Source organism: Tachysurus vachellii, chromosome 19 (genome assembly GCF_030014155.1).
Source record: "Tachysurus vachellii isolate PV-2020 chromosome 19, HZAU_Pvac_v1, whole genome shotgun sequence".
NCBI classification, from domain to species: Eukaryota; Metazoa; Chordata; class Actinopteri; order Siluriformes; family Bagridae; genus Tachysurus; species Tachysurus vachellii.
In genome coordinates, this window is record NC_083478.1 from 11777337 (window position 1) to 11798360 (window position 21024).

Genomic DNA, 21024 nt, shown 5'->3' on the forward strand with positions numbered 1-21024 from the left:
GACCCTATGCTCTGTGCGCCTTAGCAGAAATCGAGATTCATCAGACCAATCTACATTTTTCAGTCTTCAGCTGTGAAATTGTGGTGAGCTTGTATTCACTGCAGTGATTTTATCCATGTGCCATCTACTGGCTATTGTTAGTAACTACCAACAAGTGCAAAGTGCAACCACTAAGTAACAGCATAAATAGGTTTATTGTTACCACATTAAATTCTCTTAGAAAAATAATACCCCAGAAAGAATTCCAATGCATTTTAATGTAAACTTTATTTGGAGAACAAAAAACACAAATTATTATTATTTATTTAGCTTTTTCACACTGAACAGAGGGTACTAATAAAACAGAGTAATGATACATTTAACTTTCTAAAGAATTTGATACCATATTGCTCACACTGGTCATACAATTATGGGAATTAATATGCCCTCCTTTCTGGATCGGCCTCGTCTTTGTGGCTTTATAGAGGCGGAGGTGCCATTTGGTCGCACCCAGTCCAGCAGGAATGCAGGTATCAGGAAACCTGTAGCCAGCTGAGAACGATCATGTGAGAAATTCACTCTCACGTCCTGTTAGCATTATGTGGATTATGAAATGTCTGTCTTCATGTGGATTTAAGAAGAGCTAGCACATGACCACCTGTAAATGAGTGTCTAATACTTTTTGTTGTGATGGCGTTAATGAAGTATGGGTCTGCTATCAAATCTGTGGTTTAGCATTGTGTAGATCTCCTGTGTGTTTTGTCTGGATCTATGTATCTGTGTATTTAGTTCCATTCTCTTGTTTCAAGTTAGGGAAGCATCTATCATAGGTTGTGTTAATAAAGCTTAGTTCACACATATTTACAGACATTATATTATTAATGTTACATTATGAACGCGTGAAAGGTTCCCGAAACTCAACATTTTATTTGTTCTATCTTTTGGAAGGTTTTAATCATATAAATGAACATTGTTGTATCAATTATATTCATCATACAGACAGTTTATACTCGCATTTATTTTTTTCCAAGTAATATCTGTTTAAAGACATCTAGCAACTTCTATGAAACTTAATAGCATAAACATTCCTTACATTCCAAAACACTTTCATGCATGCAATCTGGTGTTCAGTAAGTCACAATGTAGGAAAAGGTACTCTGTTCCTCTAAAGTTTACTTCTTCCTTTCCCTAATCACAAAATCATTGCAGAATAAAGCTGCTTTGTGTGTTTGAGGTTCTCTATATCCTTTCTAGGTTTTTTCCTCTCTCTCTGCTGCGAAAATCTGGTCAGTCAGGTTCAGCGGGATTTCAGCAAGACCGGTTTATCCAGGGAGAACTGGTGTTTGTGCGTTCAGGCAGGGAACTGCACCAACCTGTTCTACTCTGCCAGTGGAGGCGGTGGGGGGGATGGAGGGAGAAGCAGAAGAGAAGAGAACGGCATGACGGAAAGAAAGTCTTCTCTGCTCTATTCTTATCCTTTCACCAATTTTCTTGGATTTTGGCAATTTCATATAACTTTGGCGATCAATCTGATCAAGTGACGCCAGTGGGGAAAGTGCTTTAACGAGGGCTGTATGTGATTGGCAGGCAGAGTGATTGCCAGCTGTTGGATTTGAGATCTGAATTCCACCAGGTGGCCAAGGGTGAGTTTGGAGTGTTGTTTTATTGGCGGGACAGGAGTACAGCTCTGACCGTTTTGAAGACTACTCTAGAAATCTTAAGTGGGCTAGATGAAGATGAGTGTGTGTGTGTGTGTGTGTGTGTGTGTGTGTGTGTGTGTGTGTGTGTGTGTGTGTGTGTGTGTGTGTGCGTGTGTGTGAGTAAGAAAGGAAGACTGAAAGAAAGAGGGGCCTTGTGTAAGTAGTCTAATTATTAATGGCATCACGGATATGTGATTATAATAAGGGTGAATGCAAATTAAGCACATAAAATAATTAGCTAGAATTCACACCGTATGTCCGTATTCATCCCATACTTACTACATAAACTGTCACCATTTAGTATTCTGCAGTAATTTGACTTAATTTTTGTCATGTACTGAATACTTTATTCAGTCATTCTAAATTACAATAAATGTCAATTAATCTGTTAACATTCTTGTAACTTTAATAACATTACTTAAGGCTAATTACTGCCGAAATTCATGTTATTTCCAACTAATGCAGTAATAATGAATACTGAAAGTGAACCTTAAAGTAAACTGTTAACTATATTGTCTATAACTGTTATATTACACAGTTATATCTAGTGCTAGAACACTACAAAGCAAGTGTGGCATTTAGAAATTATTACTCATTCATGTTAAATAGCAGAACACTGCTTAGAGAAAAAATTTAATTCTGTTAACTGTTAAAAATAAAGCATATAAATATATAATTACATGTATTTAAGTATATAACTAGAAGGATTGTCTGTGTTTTAAATACATTAATTTTTGTCAATTAGAGTCAATGTACATCTGCTTGTATGTTCTCCCATCATGCACATCTGTCTTACTTTGGGAATTGATGTAGTGATTTATTCAACAAGAATTTGGAAATAAAGGCATGCCCATAATCAGTTTAATGCACTTAGATTCAGTTATATTTCTATGCAGTTATTGTTATATTGCATTAGATTTAGATTTAGCATTGTGTGTGTGTGTGTGTGTGTGTGTGTGTGTGTGTGTGTGTGTGTGTGTGTGTGTGTGTGTGTGTGTGATTTTATGAATGCACCTGGCATGTTGTGTATGCCAGTGAGTGTGTGTGTGTGTGTGTGTTTGCTTGTGTTTTAATTTGCATGTGTGCATATTTGTGCATTTATCTCTGTACATGTGGGTGTGTATGTTTGAGACTGTACGTCAGTGATTTCTGTGCTTCGTAAGACAGGTTCTTTCTTGCTCATGCCTGCTAATGCGGGACACTGAACTAACATATCCCAACATGCACACAGACTGAGGGAGTGGGGGACAGAGTGCTCTTCCAAACTTATTAAAATCAGAGCTACAAACAGTTAGAAACTCTCCTTCTTATGGCTTAGGTTTAAACTAGATAAAAGCGCAAATGAATACAGAGAATGAAGAATTTTAAAAAAATGTTGCTGTGTCTAGGTTTTATGATAATTATTTTGAGTATTGTTGTTATACACATTTAGGATGAATACACAGCATATAATGATACTGCTATGAATTAGGTAAAGGGTCAGAATGTACTTGATGTTAATTAATTTAAGCAAAAAAGTGGAGTATTTGCAGCACATTTACATTGCTGCCAAGAGACGACTGGAAGTGGAGGGGGGCAGCCTGGGCCACACCCTGTGGAGCGCCCTCAGCATACACTGTGAAACTCGTTTGCTCCATTTATACAAATGTTTATGGAAAACGCTTGCACATCTATGGTTGCTCTAGTGTTCATAAGATTGTTAAATCCTTTTTTTATTGCAGTCAGTACAAGCTTTCACACTTCACATAACCATGCTCTCCTTACTCTAAAACAATTCAGTCAGAAAACAAAATGCTCTATTATTATATTATTGTGTTACAGAAGTTAAAACTACTCCCTTTTCACTTTTTAGATGTGTTGCATGTTCTACCTGAATGTACAGAAATGATCAGAAATTAGTTTTCCACACTTCTGGTAGCGGCTGTTTAAAAGAATTTGAGTCAGTTATGTGAATGAGTCAACGTCTCTCCTTTTTTTTTCTGGGCTTATTTCGATTTCATGGCATACAGTCAGCAGAACTGAACCTGTCTGATCAGGCAGTTGCTATTGGGTGACCCAAGGATGTTTGTTTAGAAATCTGATCTGATCTTTTAAGGCTTACATTTCACAATCACGCTATCCTTCAGGCCATATGTGAGAGTCCAGTCTGGAAGACTGAAAGATTTCCTCAGGATGCCTGAGATAAGATCCAAAGCCTTATTCTGTAGTTGAATGCCATTGTATTTGACTCCTTGCACATCTTTTGAGTGTCTGGTTATGTTGCTCTTAGAAATTTGTTAGTTTCTATATGCGAAATATGTATAGTTTTTTCTTTTAGAAACAAAGAGAGGGTCAATTGTTATCACTCTCTCACTTTCCCACACATTTCTCTTCCACTTAATCGTTCTGTCTCTCATACACTGTACATACACAATTCACACACATACACAAATATAGTTATGCCTGAAGCAGTGCAGTGAAACCAGTCTGACCAGGGTAGACTGTAATTATTCTTAATATCTCCTCTATGAAGTTTGCTGTGCTATTTTAACAGGTTAAGCTCTAAGACAAACAACCTTAAAGGTTATTGTGTATTTTTTAAAATATTTTTATGAAATCGTACTTTTTTGTGAATTGTGTATTTAGGAGTCCACTTTGGCATAATTTTTAAAGACTTTATTCTAAGCACATGCTAGCAGGTGTATTCTGGTCTTTGATTAAATAAATTAATAAACTATGCTTTTTATTTATATTAATATAACTTATGGACTATTAAGAGAATTGCAGAATGTTTCAGGGCTAAATATAGTCTTCTCTCTCTCTTTCTCGCTCTGCTTCTTTGTGTGTGTGTGTGTGTGTGTGTGTGTGTGTGTGTGTGTGTGTGTGTGTGTGTGTGTGTGTGTGTGTGTGTGTTTGTGTGTGTGTGTGTGTTTGTGTGTGTGTGTTTGTGTGTGTGTGTTTGTGTGTGTGTGTGTGTGTGTGTGTGTGTGTGTGTGTGTGTGTGTGCGTGTGTGTGTGTGTGTGTTTGTGTGTGTGTGTGTGTGTGTGTGTGTGTGTGTGTGTGTGTGTGTGTGTTTGTGTGTGTGTGTGTGTGTGTGTTTGTGTGTGTGTGTGTGTTTGTGTGTGTGTGTTTGTGTGTGTGTGTTTGTGTGTGTGTGTGTGTGTGTGTGTGTGTGTGTGTGTGTGTGTGTGTGTGTGTGTGTGTGTGTGTTTGTGTGTGTGTGTGTGTTTGTGTGTGTGTGTTTGTGTGTGTGTGTGTGTGTGTGTGTGTGTGTGTGTGTGTGTGTGTGTGCGTGTGTGTGTGCATGATCTGTAGCAGAATGGCTGTGGAGAATTTTACTGAACTGATACATAAACTGAAAGAAGTCCATGAGCAGGAACTGGAAGGTAAGCTCACGCTTCTCATCACTGGATTGTTTGACAATATGGGCATAACTAGGCAATGATTTGGATCCATTTAAAATGCAACAATTACATTTTTTCTCCCTCTAATTCAATAGGTTTGCAGCAGAAGGTGCTTGAGCTGACCAATAAGAAAAACTGGTAAGTCCTTTATGTTGTCTTCTTAATTACATTGATTTACAGTTTCTTCCTTATAATGTTTATAATGAATATTTAGTTTAACTATATTCACGCTAGAAAAATTCAGCTGAGAGGCATAAGTTTTTTAACTTTTCCCATTTCCCCTACAATATTTATGGTCAGTACAGACAACTGAACAGCAACCAGTATTGATGGCAACATGTTTTAAATAGTTTTTTGTCCTATGTTCATGTGTAAGGTCTGTGTCATTTCTGAATCAAACATACATCATCAAAGTATACATCCGTACACCAAATCTAAATTATATTTAATCTGGTTTATTGTCCACCAAACATTTAAGGCCAGTATCAGAGTTAGGATCAGGAACTTAGTTTAGCCCAAAATTAAATAAATAATGAGACAGTGTAGGTCACAGTTTCTGCATCCCTGCAGCCCTGGTTGTGTTAAAGCAGGGAAAGCATTAAAATGTGCAGTACAGGAAGGGGGTCCAGGACCAGTGATTTAGGTGATGGAAAACAGTCTGCACTAGTTCTAATAAACAGTTTTTCAAATAAACTTTTGCCCATACATAATTATAGCTATATTTAAATATAGAATGTATGGCTTTTTTAGGCAACACTCATTGTGAACAGGCTTTTTGTATGTTTGAGTCTTTTTTTGTGTTGTAGTGATGCAAAGAGACTTGAGGAGCTGTATAACAGGAACCAGCAACTGAGAGAACAACACAAGATGCTGACAGAAAACATAAAACAGCTAGAAAACATGTATGTACATATATGTGTGTGTTTGTGCCTGTGTGTGAGGGGTGGTGAATGTGTGTGTGTGTGTGTGTGTTACTATGTATCTGTATGTTTGGGATAGTGGGCATGTATTCAGATGCTTAGAGGAGGGTGTGTGACAACAGTATTATAATACTTACAGATGCTAATTGTCAGATAAAGACAGGCTGTGAGAATGCAAAAGCAGGAAAGTTTATTGAGAGAAACATTTCCAAAAAAATATTAGGAAAAGGTGTGGGCATGGTGTCCAAGTAGACACTAGAATGAAATGAGATGCATGGTGATGTGAAGTACGGAGTTTTGGCATATTCTCTACAGTGCAGGAACTGTGAGCACTCACTTAGCTTGGTACTTTGAAAGATGCATGAGAAGCAGCTGATTTCTTGGTTGACACACTTGACTTGGTCACTGGATTAAGGGTTGGTAATGTCAGACTTTCATTCACCCTCAAGATCTCTCTAAAGCTGCCCCATACCCTTGATGTGAACTAGGGAAAACTGGTTACTGACTACGTGAACACATAGTTAAATAAAATTTAAGCTGTAGGAAGCACTAAGAGAAGGCTCAGGAGAGTATTAGGGACTAGTCATGAGGATTGGGGAAGTTTTGTGGTGAGGATTGGGGAAGTTTGGCAAGAAAATCAACATCACTGTGGGACCGGGGAGGTTGGGGTGTGTCCAGCAGGACTAGCTTAGTGGCAGACAGCGCTTAGGGAACCTTGGCTGTAGCACAAGCTTTGCATAAGCTGACCACATGATGTTGCCAGTATTTACCCTGCAGTAGCACACCTGGGGGCCAGTGGTCACTGATGTGTGGGCCCAGGATATTAGCTTGGTTTTCAGGTAGCTAGAAACATAATGCCTGTTGGGAGGAAATGAGGAAGGTGAGCATTTTGACCACCAGCAGCTCGATTGTCAATATAATAGTTGCAATCTGCCTGTAGCTTGGGCTTTTCTCCAAAATGCTGGAAGAGGATGGCTCCTAACCCAGTTCCTCCTATCCACCACCATGATGCATATTTAAACTGGGCCATGGCTTGGTCATAGGTGTTCCAGACTAGGCGTTTGATATGAGGGGGAGAGTGATAGACTGAAACCCTGGATCACATGCTGATAGGGTTTTTAAAATCCCTGAAATCGAAGTCTTTGGTGGTTCATGGAGGTGTCTAGTCCACCACTGCAGTTACTTTAGCTTGATTTATAATGATGCACTGGAAGAACTCTACTCCTGTACATAAAGCTTATGCTCAAGCAGTTTTTGAAAGTTTCAGCAGATGTGCTGAATGCAGGCCTTGTAGGATGGAGATTTCACCAGTTTATCATTAATGTAAGCCCCCACAAAAGTTCTTATTATGTCTCTCACCACATGGTTTATAAGGCACTGGAATATGGAGGGGGTGCTAGAGCATATACAGAATGTGCTGAAGTTTGTCTTGCATTTTGTGGATGAACTCCAGGTTGTAAGCACTGCCTAGGTCCTGCTTGTTGATGGGCAAGGGATAGGGATATTTGATTGTGCAAAACACAGGAGTCAGGAAACAGAGCAAAGTAAATTAAAGAAGAACAAGAAAAAACTGCAGAGCATACATAAATAAAAGGCTTGTTAATGTCACAACTAATAAACAAAACATGCACTACATTATATGTAACCCACAATGAGTTAAGTGACTCAGGACAACAACAAAATCTTCCTCACTGTTGATCTCTCTCTCTCTCTCTCTCTCTCTCTCTCTCTCTCTCTCTCTCTCTCTCTCTCTCTCTCTCTCTCTGTCTGTCTGTCTGTCTGTCAGTGTGAGGATTTGTAATGGATTATTTTATGTTTTGATGGGGAATGTCTTGATGAGGTTTTTTTAATATAGCTTTTATTGACAAAATTAAAGAGCCACGGTTCCCTTTACGATGTTACGATGTTGCCGACAAAGCATTTTAAAAGGTACGTGCATCCGTTCCCCACACTTTGCATTGTTTGTTTGGGAGAGGAGCATGACCTTTCGGCTCTCTAGGGAGCTACCTCACAAATTATTGTGAGGGCTTTCCTCTGCGCAAGCTCGAATCCCACCAGCTTCGATCATGGGGTTCGCAGGTCAGAAGCAAAGCAAGAGACGGGTCCTTCCCAGGCAACTGCCATTTTAACCAGATCTAAATGCCGAGATATTGAGGTCTTGGGGAAATCCCTTTTCAGGGTGTCTTTTTTCCCCAGCCATGTCTAACTTTTCAGCCATTATGAGGCTTGAAAATCATGGATATGGGGTGATGTCTAGGACTGAAGAGACACTTGTGAGCTGTTTCTCTCCTACATCGCCCACATGGAGCAAGCCAGCACATCCCTCCAAGCCATGTAGAGCTACTACAGACCTTGTGGGAATAGGCTATGTGGCAGCAGGCCAAGTAGGTGCGGCTCTGCACACCATGGCCATTTTTTTAGGTCTACCAGGCTGACCTGCTAAAAAAGCTTGAGGCTTCTTGTGCTCCATGCCACAAAGTAGATTTCCCACTCCATTCAATGACTGTACTGGTTGCCACAGAGAGGCACCTGAGGCTTAGCAGAAATAAAAAATAAAGATAAATCCTTTCTCCTGGATGGCCCGATTTCAGCTGTTTGGTGGCATAGTGAGTACTGTTGTCAACAGGCACCAGGAGGTGAAGTACCAGTCAGTGGCATTCAGGGAGTTTATCCTTTGCTGTGCCGAGCAGTATGGGCCATCTTCCAGCCAGCCCCAACCCCCTCCTAGCTCACTAAGAGTGTTGAAAATGGTGAGTGTGATGGCCTTAGCCCCTGTCTAAGACTAAGGAGGCCGGTCAGTGTGTCAAGGCTCAGACCCGTCAGGCAAGAGGAGACCTTAGGACCATCATCTTGGCCAGGTGGGATAATAAGGAATCCTGATGCCCGAGGGCTGTGGCTCTTAGGAGCATCCTTTTCAGGAAGGCTTCCCCTACTTGCTTCCCCACTGCCTCTGGCACTTCGGGAAGCAGTGGGGTCTGTGCCCGCTCCTCTTCTTTTCACGGATCTGTTCACTCAGTTAGCACTTGCCAGTGTGCAGTTTCAGGGCACCAGAGAGATAGGCGCAAAGTTAACACCACTCTCTGACAACCTTGCCTAGATGCCCTGGTACAGACATGGCAGAGGCTCCGTTTGTATGCCTTTCCCTCAGTAGTGCACCACAACCTTCTCCTAGTGGCTCCTTGTTGGCCCTTTTGAGTTTGGTTCATGGACTTAGTCTAACTCCTAGTCTAACTCCATGTGAGGTCTCTGGCAGGAAGGATCTCCTCTCTCAGGCACAGTCAGCAATTCTACACCTCTACCCTGAGATGTGATCTCTTATCTCAGGTGATGGAGAGTCTATTGAATGCTAGGGCTCCCTCCACTAGGAAGCTGTATGCTCTGAAGTGTTTCTGCCTTTGGTACAATGAACATTGTCGGGATCCAGTTCACTGTAGGTACAGTGCTCGAGTTTCTACAGTCTAGCCTTTCTCTGGGTCTGTCCCCATCTACTTTAAAGGTGTATGTGGCCTCCATTGCTGCGAACCACAAACCTGGCCTTGGGGGCCTTTTTGGGTAGGCACCCTCTGGTCTGTGTTCTGAGCAGTGCCAGTTGGCTGAGACCATCCTGTAGATCGTGCCTTCCTTCCTGGGACTTCTCTGTGCTCCTGGAGGGACTGCTGGAAGCTCCACTGCTATGTCCACTGCTCAAGCTCATGGCGTAACTCCTCCTCCTTGTTTGTCTTTTTTGGGAGCCAGACTGTTTGAGGTAATCCAGTCTCCAAACAGCACCTGGGTTGTTGGCCATTAATCAGGCCTATGAGGTGCACAGTGTTGCCTCACCTCTTGGCTCAGTGCTCACTCCATTAGGGGTATCCCCTCATCCAGCCAGGGGTGATCACCTTGAAGATATTTGTGCTGAGGTGGGTCGCTCTTCTTCCGACACCTTTATCAGGTTCTATAATCTGGATCAGGACCCCGCTCCATTGTCCCAGGTCCTGCAGGGCTATTGAGGTTCTGTTCCCTGTTCACTCGTGCTCTCTCATGGCCTCTGGCACAGTTATCGACCGGGGCATTGTGGTAGTGTGTTTTGACATTCACACAGCTTTGAGTTTCCTCGAAAGGGAACTACAAAAGGGTACTTACATAACCAGTTTCCCTGAGAAGGGAACGAGACACTGCGTTGGTGGCCATGCCCTGTGCGTCCACACCTTGTGCGTCCACTCACACTTCCTTCAGTCAAATACTAAATGTGATGTAGATGCCCTTATATGGACTTGCTTACACCTAATAACGTCCTTACATGTCCTTCCCGAGCTATTAAATTGGCGTGTGTGCACAAAGAGCTTCAGACACAACTTCCTCAAAGAAGTGTTCCCATAGCATCAGCCCTGACACAGCGTCTCGTTCCCTTCTCAGTAAACAGGGGTTACATACGTAGGTCTAGGCAAAGTATTAATAAACTGCAATTACAGTTATTTTAAGAATAGTAAGACAAATATGTGTGTGTGTGTGTGTGTGTGTGTGTGTGTGTGTGTGTGTGTGTGTGTGTGTGTGTGTTTGTGACCACAGGTTACGAGCTGGGTTGTGTGACAGGTGTACAGTCACTCAGGAGATGGCTAAGAAAAGACAGCAGGAGTATGAAACCTCCCAACTCCAGAGTTTGCAGCACATATCCATCTTAAGTAGGTTATGCATATGCAGACACAGGGTTCCTAGAAGCAATCAGGTACACAAACTGTCAAAAAAGTTCATAAAAAAGTTACAAATTAAAACAATTACTAAAAGCATTTACTAATAGCTCCAGGGATCACAATATGCAATATTACTCTAAAATGAGTTGTAGTGTTGTAAATGTTCTTAGAGCTGCACTTAATGTGGAGCAGGAGTTAATTCATAGGAGGAAAACCTAAGCAAGAAATACAACATATGCATCAACTTGAACCATTTTGCATAGAACACTATTAGAAAAAAGTGTGTTAAAATAGGTAATTTAAGGGTTCATTAAGGGTTCGTTATGGTGTGTGTCTAAAAAACGGTTCTTCTTTCTGATATTGAAATTGAAATGAAACTGCTCAATGAGTTGAGCTGCTGTAACAAGACAAGAAAAGCACAGACAGTAGAGTTGGGTTCAACCTTAGCAGAAAGAAACGAGTTTAGAATTAAGAGAAAAAATTACATGGTACATCACGGCATCATAAAAATCAAGTGATCACAAAAAAGCAAGTGAAATATTTCCAAATTTAACAATTGACTGCAGGTGACTGAAAGACTTGACTGAAATTTTGTGTTCATTTGGTGATTGGTTACTCATGGCCACTATTGTAAATCATTTACAATAACGTTTGGACACATCTTCTACCTTTTAACTAATTTCTAAATGGACAATATGACATATGGAATTATCCAGAAAATTTGTAAATGAGCAAAAATGTATTTGTTAAATTTTTAACATTATTTCTAATAGATTATTGCACACACTGGGTACCTTCTCAACCAGCTTCACTGAATTTCTTCGCAAAAATTCTTACCAAATAGGCCTAACAGTACTTATCTTATAGTTCTAAATGACAAATAGTTGTTTTGGGAAACAATTAACAAGACTATTACCCAATGATACATTAACAAATTTAAAGTTAGTTAAAATTAAAGTTCTTTAAAGTTGCTTTTTGTTTTGGGAAACAATTAACAAAGACTATTACCCAATGATACATTAACAAATTTAAAGTTAGTTAAAATGTGTTCTTTAAAGTTGTTTTTTGAAAATGTTCATTGAATTGAATTTGTCTTAGATACAAATTTCTACAAATAAGTACTGTAGTTTTGGAATTATAGTTTCAGCAATCACAGTATAATTTAACAGACAACATTCAGCTAAAAACAGAATACCAGGAAAACATGATGAAAACATTATGTAATCTCTGAATGGATGGAATGTAAATACCAGATATTTCAAGGATCACTGGCTTCTCTAAATCTTTTCCTTGTTATGTTCTTTTGTTTCTTTTTGCTGTTTATTTTCCTGATTCTATAGTGGGTGAGATCAATGCGTTGGTGAAAGAGAATGAAAAATTGAAAGAGGAGGTGAAGAGTTTACGAAATCGAGTAGAGTAAGTGTCATGCTCATGCAGTACAGTATGTGTCAGCATGAGTTTCACTATGAATACACTTGGTAAAGGGTTGTTAATTAGAAATATGATATAATATGAGTAATATTAAGTTTGGGTGAGACATTATTTTAAGTACTTAGTGCAGGTTATGCATTTAACTGCATGTTCTGTCCTTGACCTTTCAGGCAGCAGAATGGTCACCCAGACAGAGCAGGGACTCCTGAAGTTAACCATTCTCCTGACCCTACAGTCACTTCCCTGCCTATGGCTCCCTCTATTCTGAAGAATGATCAACCAGCACCAGGGGGCGCCACTAAACCGACAGCCATAGTGAAGAATGAAAGTGAGTCCAGGCAAAGTAAAGATACTCCAGATGAAAGACAGGAGATGTCAGGTAATCCCTCAAAGATATACTGTACATACTCACAGTGCAGTCATTTCCTTATTTATTTAATGATAAATACAAACACATTTAAATATATCTAATTTTGATATTGAATTTTGTATTATATTAATCTTTTTATTATTCTTTATAATAACCTTTTGTTCTATGTTTATGTTCTGCAAAGCTGCTTTGAGACAATGTCAATTGTAAAAAGCGCTATACAAATACATTTGAATTTAATTGAATTTATTTTTCCTATTAACATTACAGATAAAGAGTCAGAGCACAGACGGTTACAAGGGTGGAGTTTAACACATCTTTTTGTAAGTAATCATAAAATGTAACATTAAGTTAAAGGTTTTGTGACAAATCTGCATTTTTTTTATGTGGTTGGGTGTCAAAATTTTTCAGGAGTCAAGTAGGCAGCCAACGTTTCCAGCAAACCAAGCAACATGGAAAGAGAGAAGGTGAGGTTTTTAAAGATTTTAAACCTAATACATGTGATGATGTAACCTCTAGGTTAGCAAGCTCAGCTATAGAGGTTAATTTAGCCAAAAGCTGAGGCATCTTCCATTTTCAATTATGAATAAAAATATAGAATATGCCAAACTAGCACTAGAAACAACTGTTCATTCCTGCCTCTTAATTCTTGAATTCTTTTTTCTACAGAGCAGTTAGCATAGACTCTATGGAGGCTCGTCCATTACAAACCTCACCTTCCTTCACTCCTCACCTCCGCCTTCTGAAGAACAACCACCTGTTCTCCACCAGACACTCTGAGGACCGTCCTTCCGTTGTGTCTATCCCTTTGCGGCCACATCCAATCAAATCTACCCCATCCAATCTTTCCTGGCCACTGCCTGAACGATCAGACTGGGTGTCAGTAGCAAACACTGGCACCAGGGTTGGCATGGCGGTTAGTCCAAACCTGAAACATGACTGTAGCTCTCCCATACTTCGCTTTTCAAGCCTGGTTCCACCAGGCCTTGAGTCCCACCTACAATCTCGAAGCCCTGCTCAACCACGACCCATCTACCCATGCCCAAGAAATCTGTTAGAACTGACAAATGCCAAAGACAAGAAAACACCACCGAGCTCCGGGTCAAGCTCAGAGCATGAGAGGATCTTTGGTGAAAATCTACGAGAAGGAGATGAAGAGGCACCTTTGGACCTGTCCAGTGTCTCTGGCCCCAAAATCAAACAAGCAGAGATGGACTTGGCATCATCTTCATCTTCGTCACCTCCAGCTCCATTCTCCTCACCATCTTCAGCTCAGTACGGCTCTAGTCCTCAGAGTGATCCACAAACAGGGGATACAAAACCTCAGGTACTTAACACAAAGTTTGTATCTGTTTCATTATATTAAAACTGCTGAATGTAAAACTTTTGATATTATCCCATATACTGCAAGTTGCACTCTTATACACAGCTCTATATAGAATTCAAGGCTGCATACAAAACCTCATATATACTCTGACATACTATGCAATACACTGGTCCAATTATGTGTTTATAATTGCTTTCTCAGTATTACAGAAGCTTTTGAAAATAAACTTGAAAATGAACATCAGAACTACTGTACATATGAAAGAGCAAAATATATCATTTGGCCTGGTGTAATCTTACTGGATATGATTCTTTATGTGGACATTGGTTTTCAAAATGAATGGGAGACCTGCATGTTTTGTTGATAAATCTGCATACATAAACCTTTGAATACACTGGTGGCAGGATTAGTCCTGAGGGACTGCCCCAGTTAAACACACTACATGACAAAAGCAGTCCAAAGATCAATAAAATTATGCCCAAATTAGTCCAGAATAGTACACAAACTTTGGGATAATGTTAACCTCTCCCAAAGGCATAAGTGCTGCTGCCATCTTTAAACAACTTTCAGTTATTCCTGATGTGTCCTCATGGCATTGTGAAGTATGTGAATACCTAAACATCATGTCTATCCCATGCCAAATGCATTGACATTAACATGGAGTCACCCCTCCCTTTGAAGATATAACAGCTTTCAATCTACTAGGAAAGCTTTCTACAAGCATGACTATGGGAATTTGTGCCTATTCAGTGCATTTGTGAGGGCAGGCACTGATGTTGGACAACCCATAGGTGTTAAAATGGTGTTGAGCTCTAGGTCATGTGCAGGCCACTGGAGTTTCTTCACATCAAACTCTTTATAGTTGTTGTATTGTGCATAGGGGCACAGACATCATGGGACTGGAATAGGCCTTCCAAACCTGATGCTACAATGTTGTAAGCATTGTCTAAAATGTTCTAATATTCAGTAGAATTAAACATTACCTGTTAATGGAACTAAGAGGCTGAGCCAAAACCTTGAAAAACAGCCTCAGATTTCTCATCCACCAAACTTTACCGTTGGCTCTGTGCATTCCAGTAGATAGTACTCACTTTGCACCAAAGCCAGATTCATCTCATGACTGCTACAGTATGTACTGAACAGTGGTTTATCACTTCAGAGAACACATTTCCACTGCTCCTGTGTCCAGCAAGCTTTACACCTGTCTAGTTAATTTTTATTCTGTATAATGATTGCAGGCTTGTTTGCAGCTGCTTCTAATTCATGGTTCTACTGCTGGTTTTGGATATGAGTTTTCTTTTCCATACTATATGTTTTAGCACAGGGGGCACGGTGGCTTAGTGGTTAGCACGTTCGCCTCACACCTCCAGTGTTGGGGGTTCGATTCCCGCCTCCGCCTTGTGTGTGTGGAGTTTGCATGTTTTCCCCGTGCCTCGGTTGTTTTCTCCAGGTACTCGGTTTCCTCTCCTGGTCCAAAGACATCAGACAACCAACTCAGGGCTAAAACTAATCAAGCATGGATAAAATTGGAATGCTGCATCAGGAAGGATTTTTCATATAAACCCTGTGCCAAAACACAGATCAGCCAACAGATCAGCCAGGTCATCCTCATCAGCTGGAGTCAGTTAGGAGTGGTGGTAGAGGACTAGTTACACATGCAACTGTGGTTGTGTAGATCTCAGATTAGTGTCAAAGTTTTCTATAATACTTTTTGAAAAAAGAAAAAAACCTTATATCCACCTACAAACGCTTCCTCTCGTTACTTCTTAATCTCTTTGTTTTATGGATTTCCTGAAAATAGAGATCTGAATATAATGGCATTATTATTCTAAAAAGGAAACAGAATTTTCATACCATAAACTAATGTCACCCTCATAGAGAGAAGTAGAAGTAGTTATTGTGTATATATGTGTTTATGTGGCATTGAGTGGGGTTGTTGAGTATACGCTATGTGAAGCATGCTCTGATTATCACTATTGTTGTTGGGAAATTTATGGTTAGCAGTGGACATTCAAAGCAATTTTATTTTTATAGCACTTTTAACAATGGACATTGTCTCAAAGCAGCTTTACATAATATAAAAGATAGAGAACAAAAATGTCAAGGTTTAATATTAGACTTATATTTGACTTAATATTTCTATTAATATTTTGTAATGAGCAAGCCTGAAGTGACTGTGGAAAGGCAAAACTTCCTGAGATGATATGAGGAAGAAACCATTATATGCTTACCATTTATCAGTGGACAACATGGAAAGAATGGAAGAAAGATGTGAACAATAAGGCCATTTAGTAATTGATCTTTTGTGAACTCATCTGTCTTCCAAATGTTTAGACTGTTGTCTGGTCTATAATCCTGGTCTATGCTTCTTTTTTCTATGTTTAGGTGTACACAGAGATGTAGGTTTGTGTAGGTCATGTCTTTGCCTATTTTTCTTCCCCCGACCCCCCCAACCCACAAACAAACACACACACACACACACACACACACACACACACACACACACACACACACACAGAAATAAAGAGACTGACTAAGTGAGCAAGAGAGATAGGGCATGTTTGAGTACGCAGTTGAAAATTGCATTCTAAGAATTTTTTTTTAAATTTGCATTCTATTTTTCTCTTGTAATTCTGAAGAGAGAAGAGACAGAAGGACGAAAAAAGGAAGTAGGAGATGAGGGAAGTGAGAAGAATGAGAATGTAGACACAGAAAATCTGAAAGTTCCCACTTTGACCATTTCACTTCGCCCAGGTAGAACATCTGAATAATTACTCATTTTGTATTATGTAAATTGAGCAAAAATAATTCCTGAGTAAATAATACTGTATGTGTTACTGTTTGTCCTCCCAGTCGTGGTCCTAGAGTCATTAAAATCAACAGGACAGGTAACTTTTTGACTTCTATTAGGTAACTTCTATTATCGATGTAACACTACTGAGACACTGTCAATTATTTTTATATTATAATGTTATAAATGATGTGCTGTTGCAGAAAGAGCAAGACATGGAGGAAGACATCAGCCTGAAGGACGAGGATGAAAAAGAAGACAGCAAACAGGGAACAGTGAGGAAGAGACCAGGCCAGAGTCCTGAAGGTATGAGGGCAATGTTGTCATTAGTGGAGATTATTTGGGGGAGTTATTCAGGAGTTTTTCTGTGCTTTTTCTTCTATATGACATTCTCCTTATCCTAAATTTGTTATTTTTTTTTTTACTTTTTTTTACTTACTCTAATGATTGTTTTTGTTATAATTTGCATTTCTTTCTTTTCTTTATTTTGTCCTCAAGGGTTTAAAAACTATTAGGTCCCAGTGTGATCTCTAATTTAAAGGAGATTACAACATGATATGGAATCTATGCCACAGAGAAGTGAGGCTATTTTTACTACCCAGTATTAGTATGGTGTACCTAATAAAGTGTTTGTATAATTTTTGTGTCTTTGGTTAGAGGGGTTTCATACCGTAGGCTTGAAACTGTACCGTAGGCTTTAAGATTCCTTTAAGACAAGATTGTATCATGCACTTCCTGCAGATTCTTTAGGTTCACAGGTTCTACCACATCCCTAAGGTGTTCTGTTGGATTCAGATCTGGTGACTGGGAAGCCCAGTGAAGAACACTGTACTTATTGTGTTGTAATTTAAATAAGTTTGAGATGACTTTTGCTTTGTGACATGATGCATTGTCATGCTGGAAGAAGCCATTAGAAAATAAGTAAATTGTGGCTCTGGGGATGTGATAGCTTAGTGGTTAATGTTTTGGACCACCAATCAGAAGGTTGTGTGTTTGAATCCCAGGTCCACCAAGCTGCCTCTGCTGATTCCCTGAGCAAGGCAATTAACTCTCAATTGTTCAGTTGTATAAAATGACATAATATGTAAGTTGCTTTGGATAAGGGCTTCTGCATCACATTTTTTCCCCATTCTGACAATTGATCATTCATCGTAACTGCAAGATTTTATGCCATGCTTTGATTCCACATGATTGACTGATTAGATAATTGCATGAACTAATAAAGTGCTCATTGAATATATTTAAAAACCCACTCAATAGTGTCAGCTGACAAAATGCCAGTCTGTAAACTGTAATCACTGTCTTTCAAGAAGCAACTTACTGTCAGTCACACAGGGTATTTTTTACCTTTATTTTTAAGGCCTGTTAAATGTGACAAAACAAGAATAATAATCAGTAGTTTAAAACATTGCTAACAGCATTTATTATTATTATTATTATTATTATTATTATTATTATTATTATTATTATTATTATTATTATTATCACTCACTCACTCACTCACTCACTCACTTTCTACCGCTTATCCGAACTACCTCGGGTCACGGGGAGCCTGTGCCTATCATTGGACCGGGGGAGGAAACTCGAGTACCCGGAGTAAACCCCCGAGGCACGGGGAGAACATGCAAGCTCCACACACACAAGGCGGAGGCGGGAATCACACCCCCAACCCTGGAGGTGTGAGGCGAACGTGCTAGTCACTAAGCCACCGTGCCCCCGCTATTATTATTATTATAATTATTATAATTATTATTATTATTATTATTATTATTATTATTATTATTATTTCATTAATTTAACACCATTTTGTGAGCTTAAAATGTAGGGAATTGGTATAGTGTCGGGAATTGGTATTGGTGTAGTGTCACACATGCATGCACACAAAACACACACATACACACCCAGCCCAGGCATACATATACTGTACAAATAATACTTATGGTGCATAATACCAGAAGTGCTATTGTAAGAATACAAAGACAGACTGAAATGACTATTGACTCTAATTGTAGACCAACAGTAAGATCAACAAAACCTAAAGGTGTTCAGTACTCAGCTATAAACATCCATGAAAGAGCTGTCAATCTATTATATTATTTTTATTTTGTTCTCTTGTTTTACTGGCTTAGTCTATCCACGGCGCCTACTAAAAGAAAAGAAAATGAGGACAACACTACTGCCACAAGGGAACAAACTTGGAGACTCGGAGCAAGGCTGAAATCAAAGTCATGTACAATGTCCGTTAGAGTTTTTTATTCATTTAAATCTCATGATTTCTCATGTGTAGGAACCCACTTTGCTTTAATTAAGTTGTTTAAAAGAAAAACACCTCCTTGTCATCGGGAGATTACAAGTTTGAATCTTGACAATGCTACAACGAAATGTGGGTGTCTGTACTGTAAAGCGGTCAGTTAGCATGTGCTTTTGGGTGTGTTCAGCTGCCCTCTGCCATTTCCCTGGTAGATGCCAAATGATAAAGAAAATCCAACTAGTGGGTGGAGATTGGAAAATGACCAAATTGGAATAAAATGAGAAAAAATTAAATCAATCAATGAACTACAGTAGCTTCATATTAGGTTTAATAACTTCTTGCTGATTAAAGGATTTACTTTGTTTTCTTGCAGTGTACCGCAGTTTTCTTACGGCATACAAAAATCCAAGTGCATGCCATTCTGTACCCATGCATCAAAGATCTGATGTTTTTCTGGTGTTCTTCTGAATTCCTGTACAGAAAAAGAAACCTACTCTTCGTCATTGCACTATAGCAGCAGGCAGGTCAGAAAATCACACAGGAAAGACAAATAAAACATGTCTTAGCACTTGTTTCTCAATATTACTCTTGTTTTGGAGATAACACGGCCTGGTACCCAGATCAGCTACACTTTATGCTCGCCACATAAGAAAGACTAATCTTGAGATTTCTCCAGATTTCCCTAGGAAATGAAAGAGGTCTCCACTTCCTGTCCTAAGGGTGTGAACAAAATTAACTTGTAAGCAGACATTATTTCTTATCTTTGTCACAAATCATCACATCTGTCTGTCCCCCATTTCTTCTCCCCACTTCTCTTCATACATGAACCAATGTATCAGCTTCCAGTTTCACTTCCTTGATCAGTTTAAGCCTGATGTCTTAAGCCTGAAGCAAATTACTGTCAGTCAGACAGGGTATTTTTTCCGTTTTCTTTTTTTTGTTTTTTTTTAAAAGGCCTGTCTCTTGCAAATGTGACGAAAAAACGAAACATCCTCCCCTTCCCCTTTTTGGTTTTTGCGATGGTAGAACACATTTTGTAAGAGTGAATTTTCCACTCACAGCAGCTGTGGCTATTTCAAGCATGTAACGGAGTGGGGGAAGGTGTAACACTGATAGCAAAAAGATCTGTGTTTATTTTAATTTAGCCGTGTCTCACTCCATGCAGTTAATTACAGTCTGAAATGTTCTTTTGAGTCACTAAAGGAATGCATGTCTTTATGTTTTGTAGAATGATATCTGACAGGCTTGACAGAACGTATTAAAATGTATCAGTGCACATTGAAATAAAAAGATATGAGCTATTATGATTTGTTGTGTGTTTCTTTAGCAGTGACTCTAACAGGGGTCACAGCAAAGTCAGTGAGGTACACAGCAGTGTGGACACATTTCCCCTGACAGAGCAAACGGGAAACAATATTTCACTACCGGGATGTTCATTTGTTATTTCACAACACGTGCAGTGACGTATGTATACCACAGTACTACTATCAGAATTTTATGTAGTTACAGTGAATGTAACTTTTATTCTATTTTTAATAATGATACATTTGGGTTTTAAATATTTTTTTTGCAGTTATTATTTTTGTAAAAGCTGGTACTACTTTCACAGAAATAGGATGGTTAGTTTCAAAGATATCAACGTTTATACTAAGTTCATGCAATATTATGAATATTTTTTTTAAATGATATTTTTATCCATCTATTATGCTACGTAACATTTAGAAACCTAAAATAATACATAAAAGTCTTATTAGTCAGTTATTACATTAAAAATAATGCAGATATAATGCTTTTCCAAGGTTCTTATTATAAGGTGATTTTGGGGTGGATTATAAAACCATTTATAGTTGTTTAGCTGATTATTATCAGCATTAGAGTCTGGCTTCTTCCTTCTCTCTAAATTATTTACATATGAGCCGATACATGTGAGTTGTGCTGTGTGAAGGCTATGTATGTGTGTATGTATGTGTGTGTGTGTGTACCATGCAGTCATGTCCTTTTCATTTACCAGTGAGCAGATGGACTGATTTTAAGCATGGGGAACCTCAAAAGCAAAGAGTAATAACCCATCCCGTATTATCCATTTAATCCTGTACAGAGTCTCTCTCTCTCTCTCTCTCTCTCTCTCTCTCTCTCTCTCTCTCTCTCTCTCTCTCATGATCTCCATGTAAGAAGTGGCTTTTTAATCCTAACATTTAAAA

At 39.1% G+C, this 21024-nt stretch overlaps 1 protein-coding gene across 3 annotated transcripts; it reads left to right on the forward strand.

Annotated features, from left to right (window-relative positions):
- The first annotated feature begins 1386 nt into the window (after positions 1-1386).
- Positions 1387-20130, forward strand: rbbp8l (retinoblastoma binding protein 8-like). 3 transcript variants are annotated; one of them, XM_060894575.1, is made up of 15 exons: positions 1387-1622; positions 4975-5045; positions 5159-5201; positions 5870-5965; positions 10532-10644; positions 11994-12069; positions 12255-12463; positions 12725-12777; positions 12866-12921; positions 13124-13781; positions 16421-16535; positions 16635-16669; positions 16776-16878; positions 18702-18809; positions 19197-20130. In XM_060894575.1, the coding sequence occupies exons 2-14, from the start codon at positions 4979-4981 to the stop codon at positions 18788-18790; spliced, it is 1713 nt and encodes a 570-aa protein (XP_060750558.1). In that variant the 5' UTR covers positions 1387-1622; positions 4975-4978; the 3' UTR covers positions 18791-18809; positions 19197-20130. The 3 variants fall into 3 exon arrangements, with proteins under 3 accessions (XP_060750558.1, XP_060750557.1, XP_060750559.1); XM_060894574.1 differs by having other exon boundaries at positions 18702-20130; XM_060894576.1 differs by having other exon boundaries at positions 4978-5045; positions 18702-20130.
- The last annotated feature ends 894 nt before the right edge of the window (positions 20131-21024 follow it).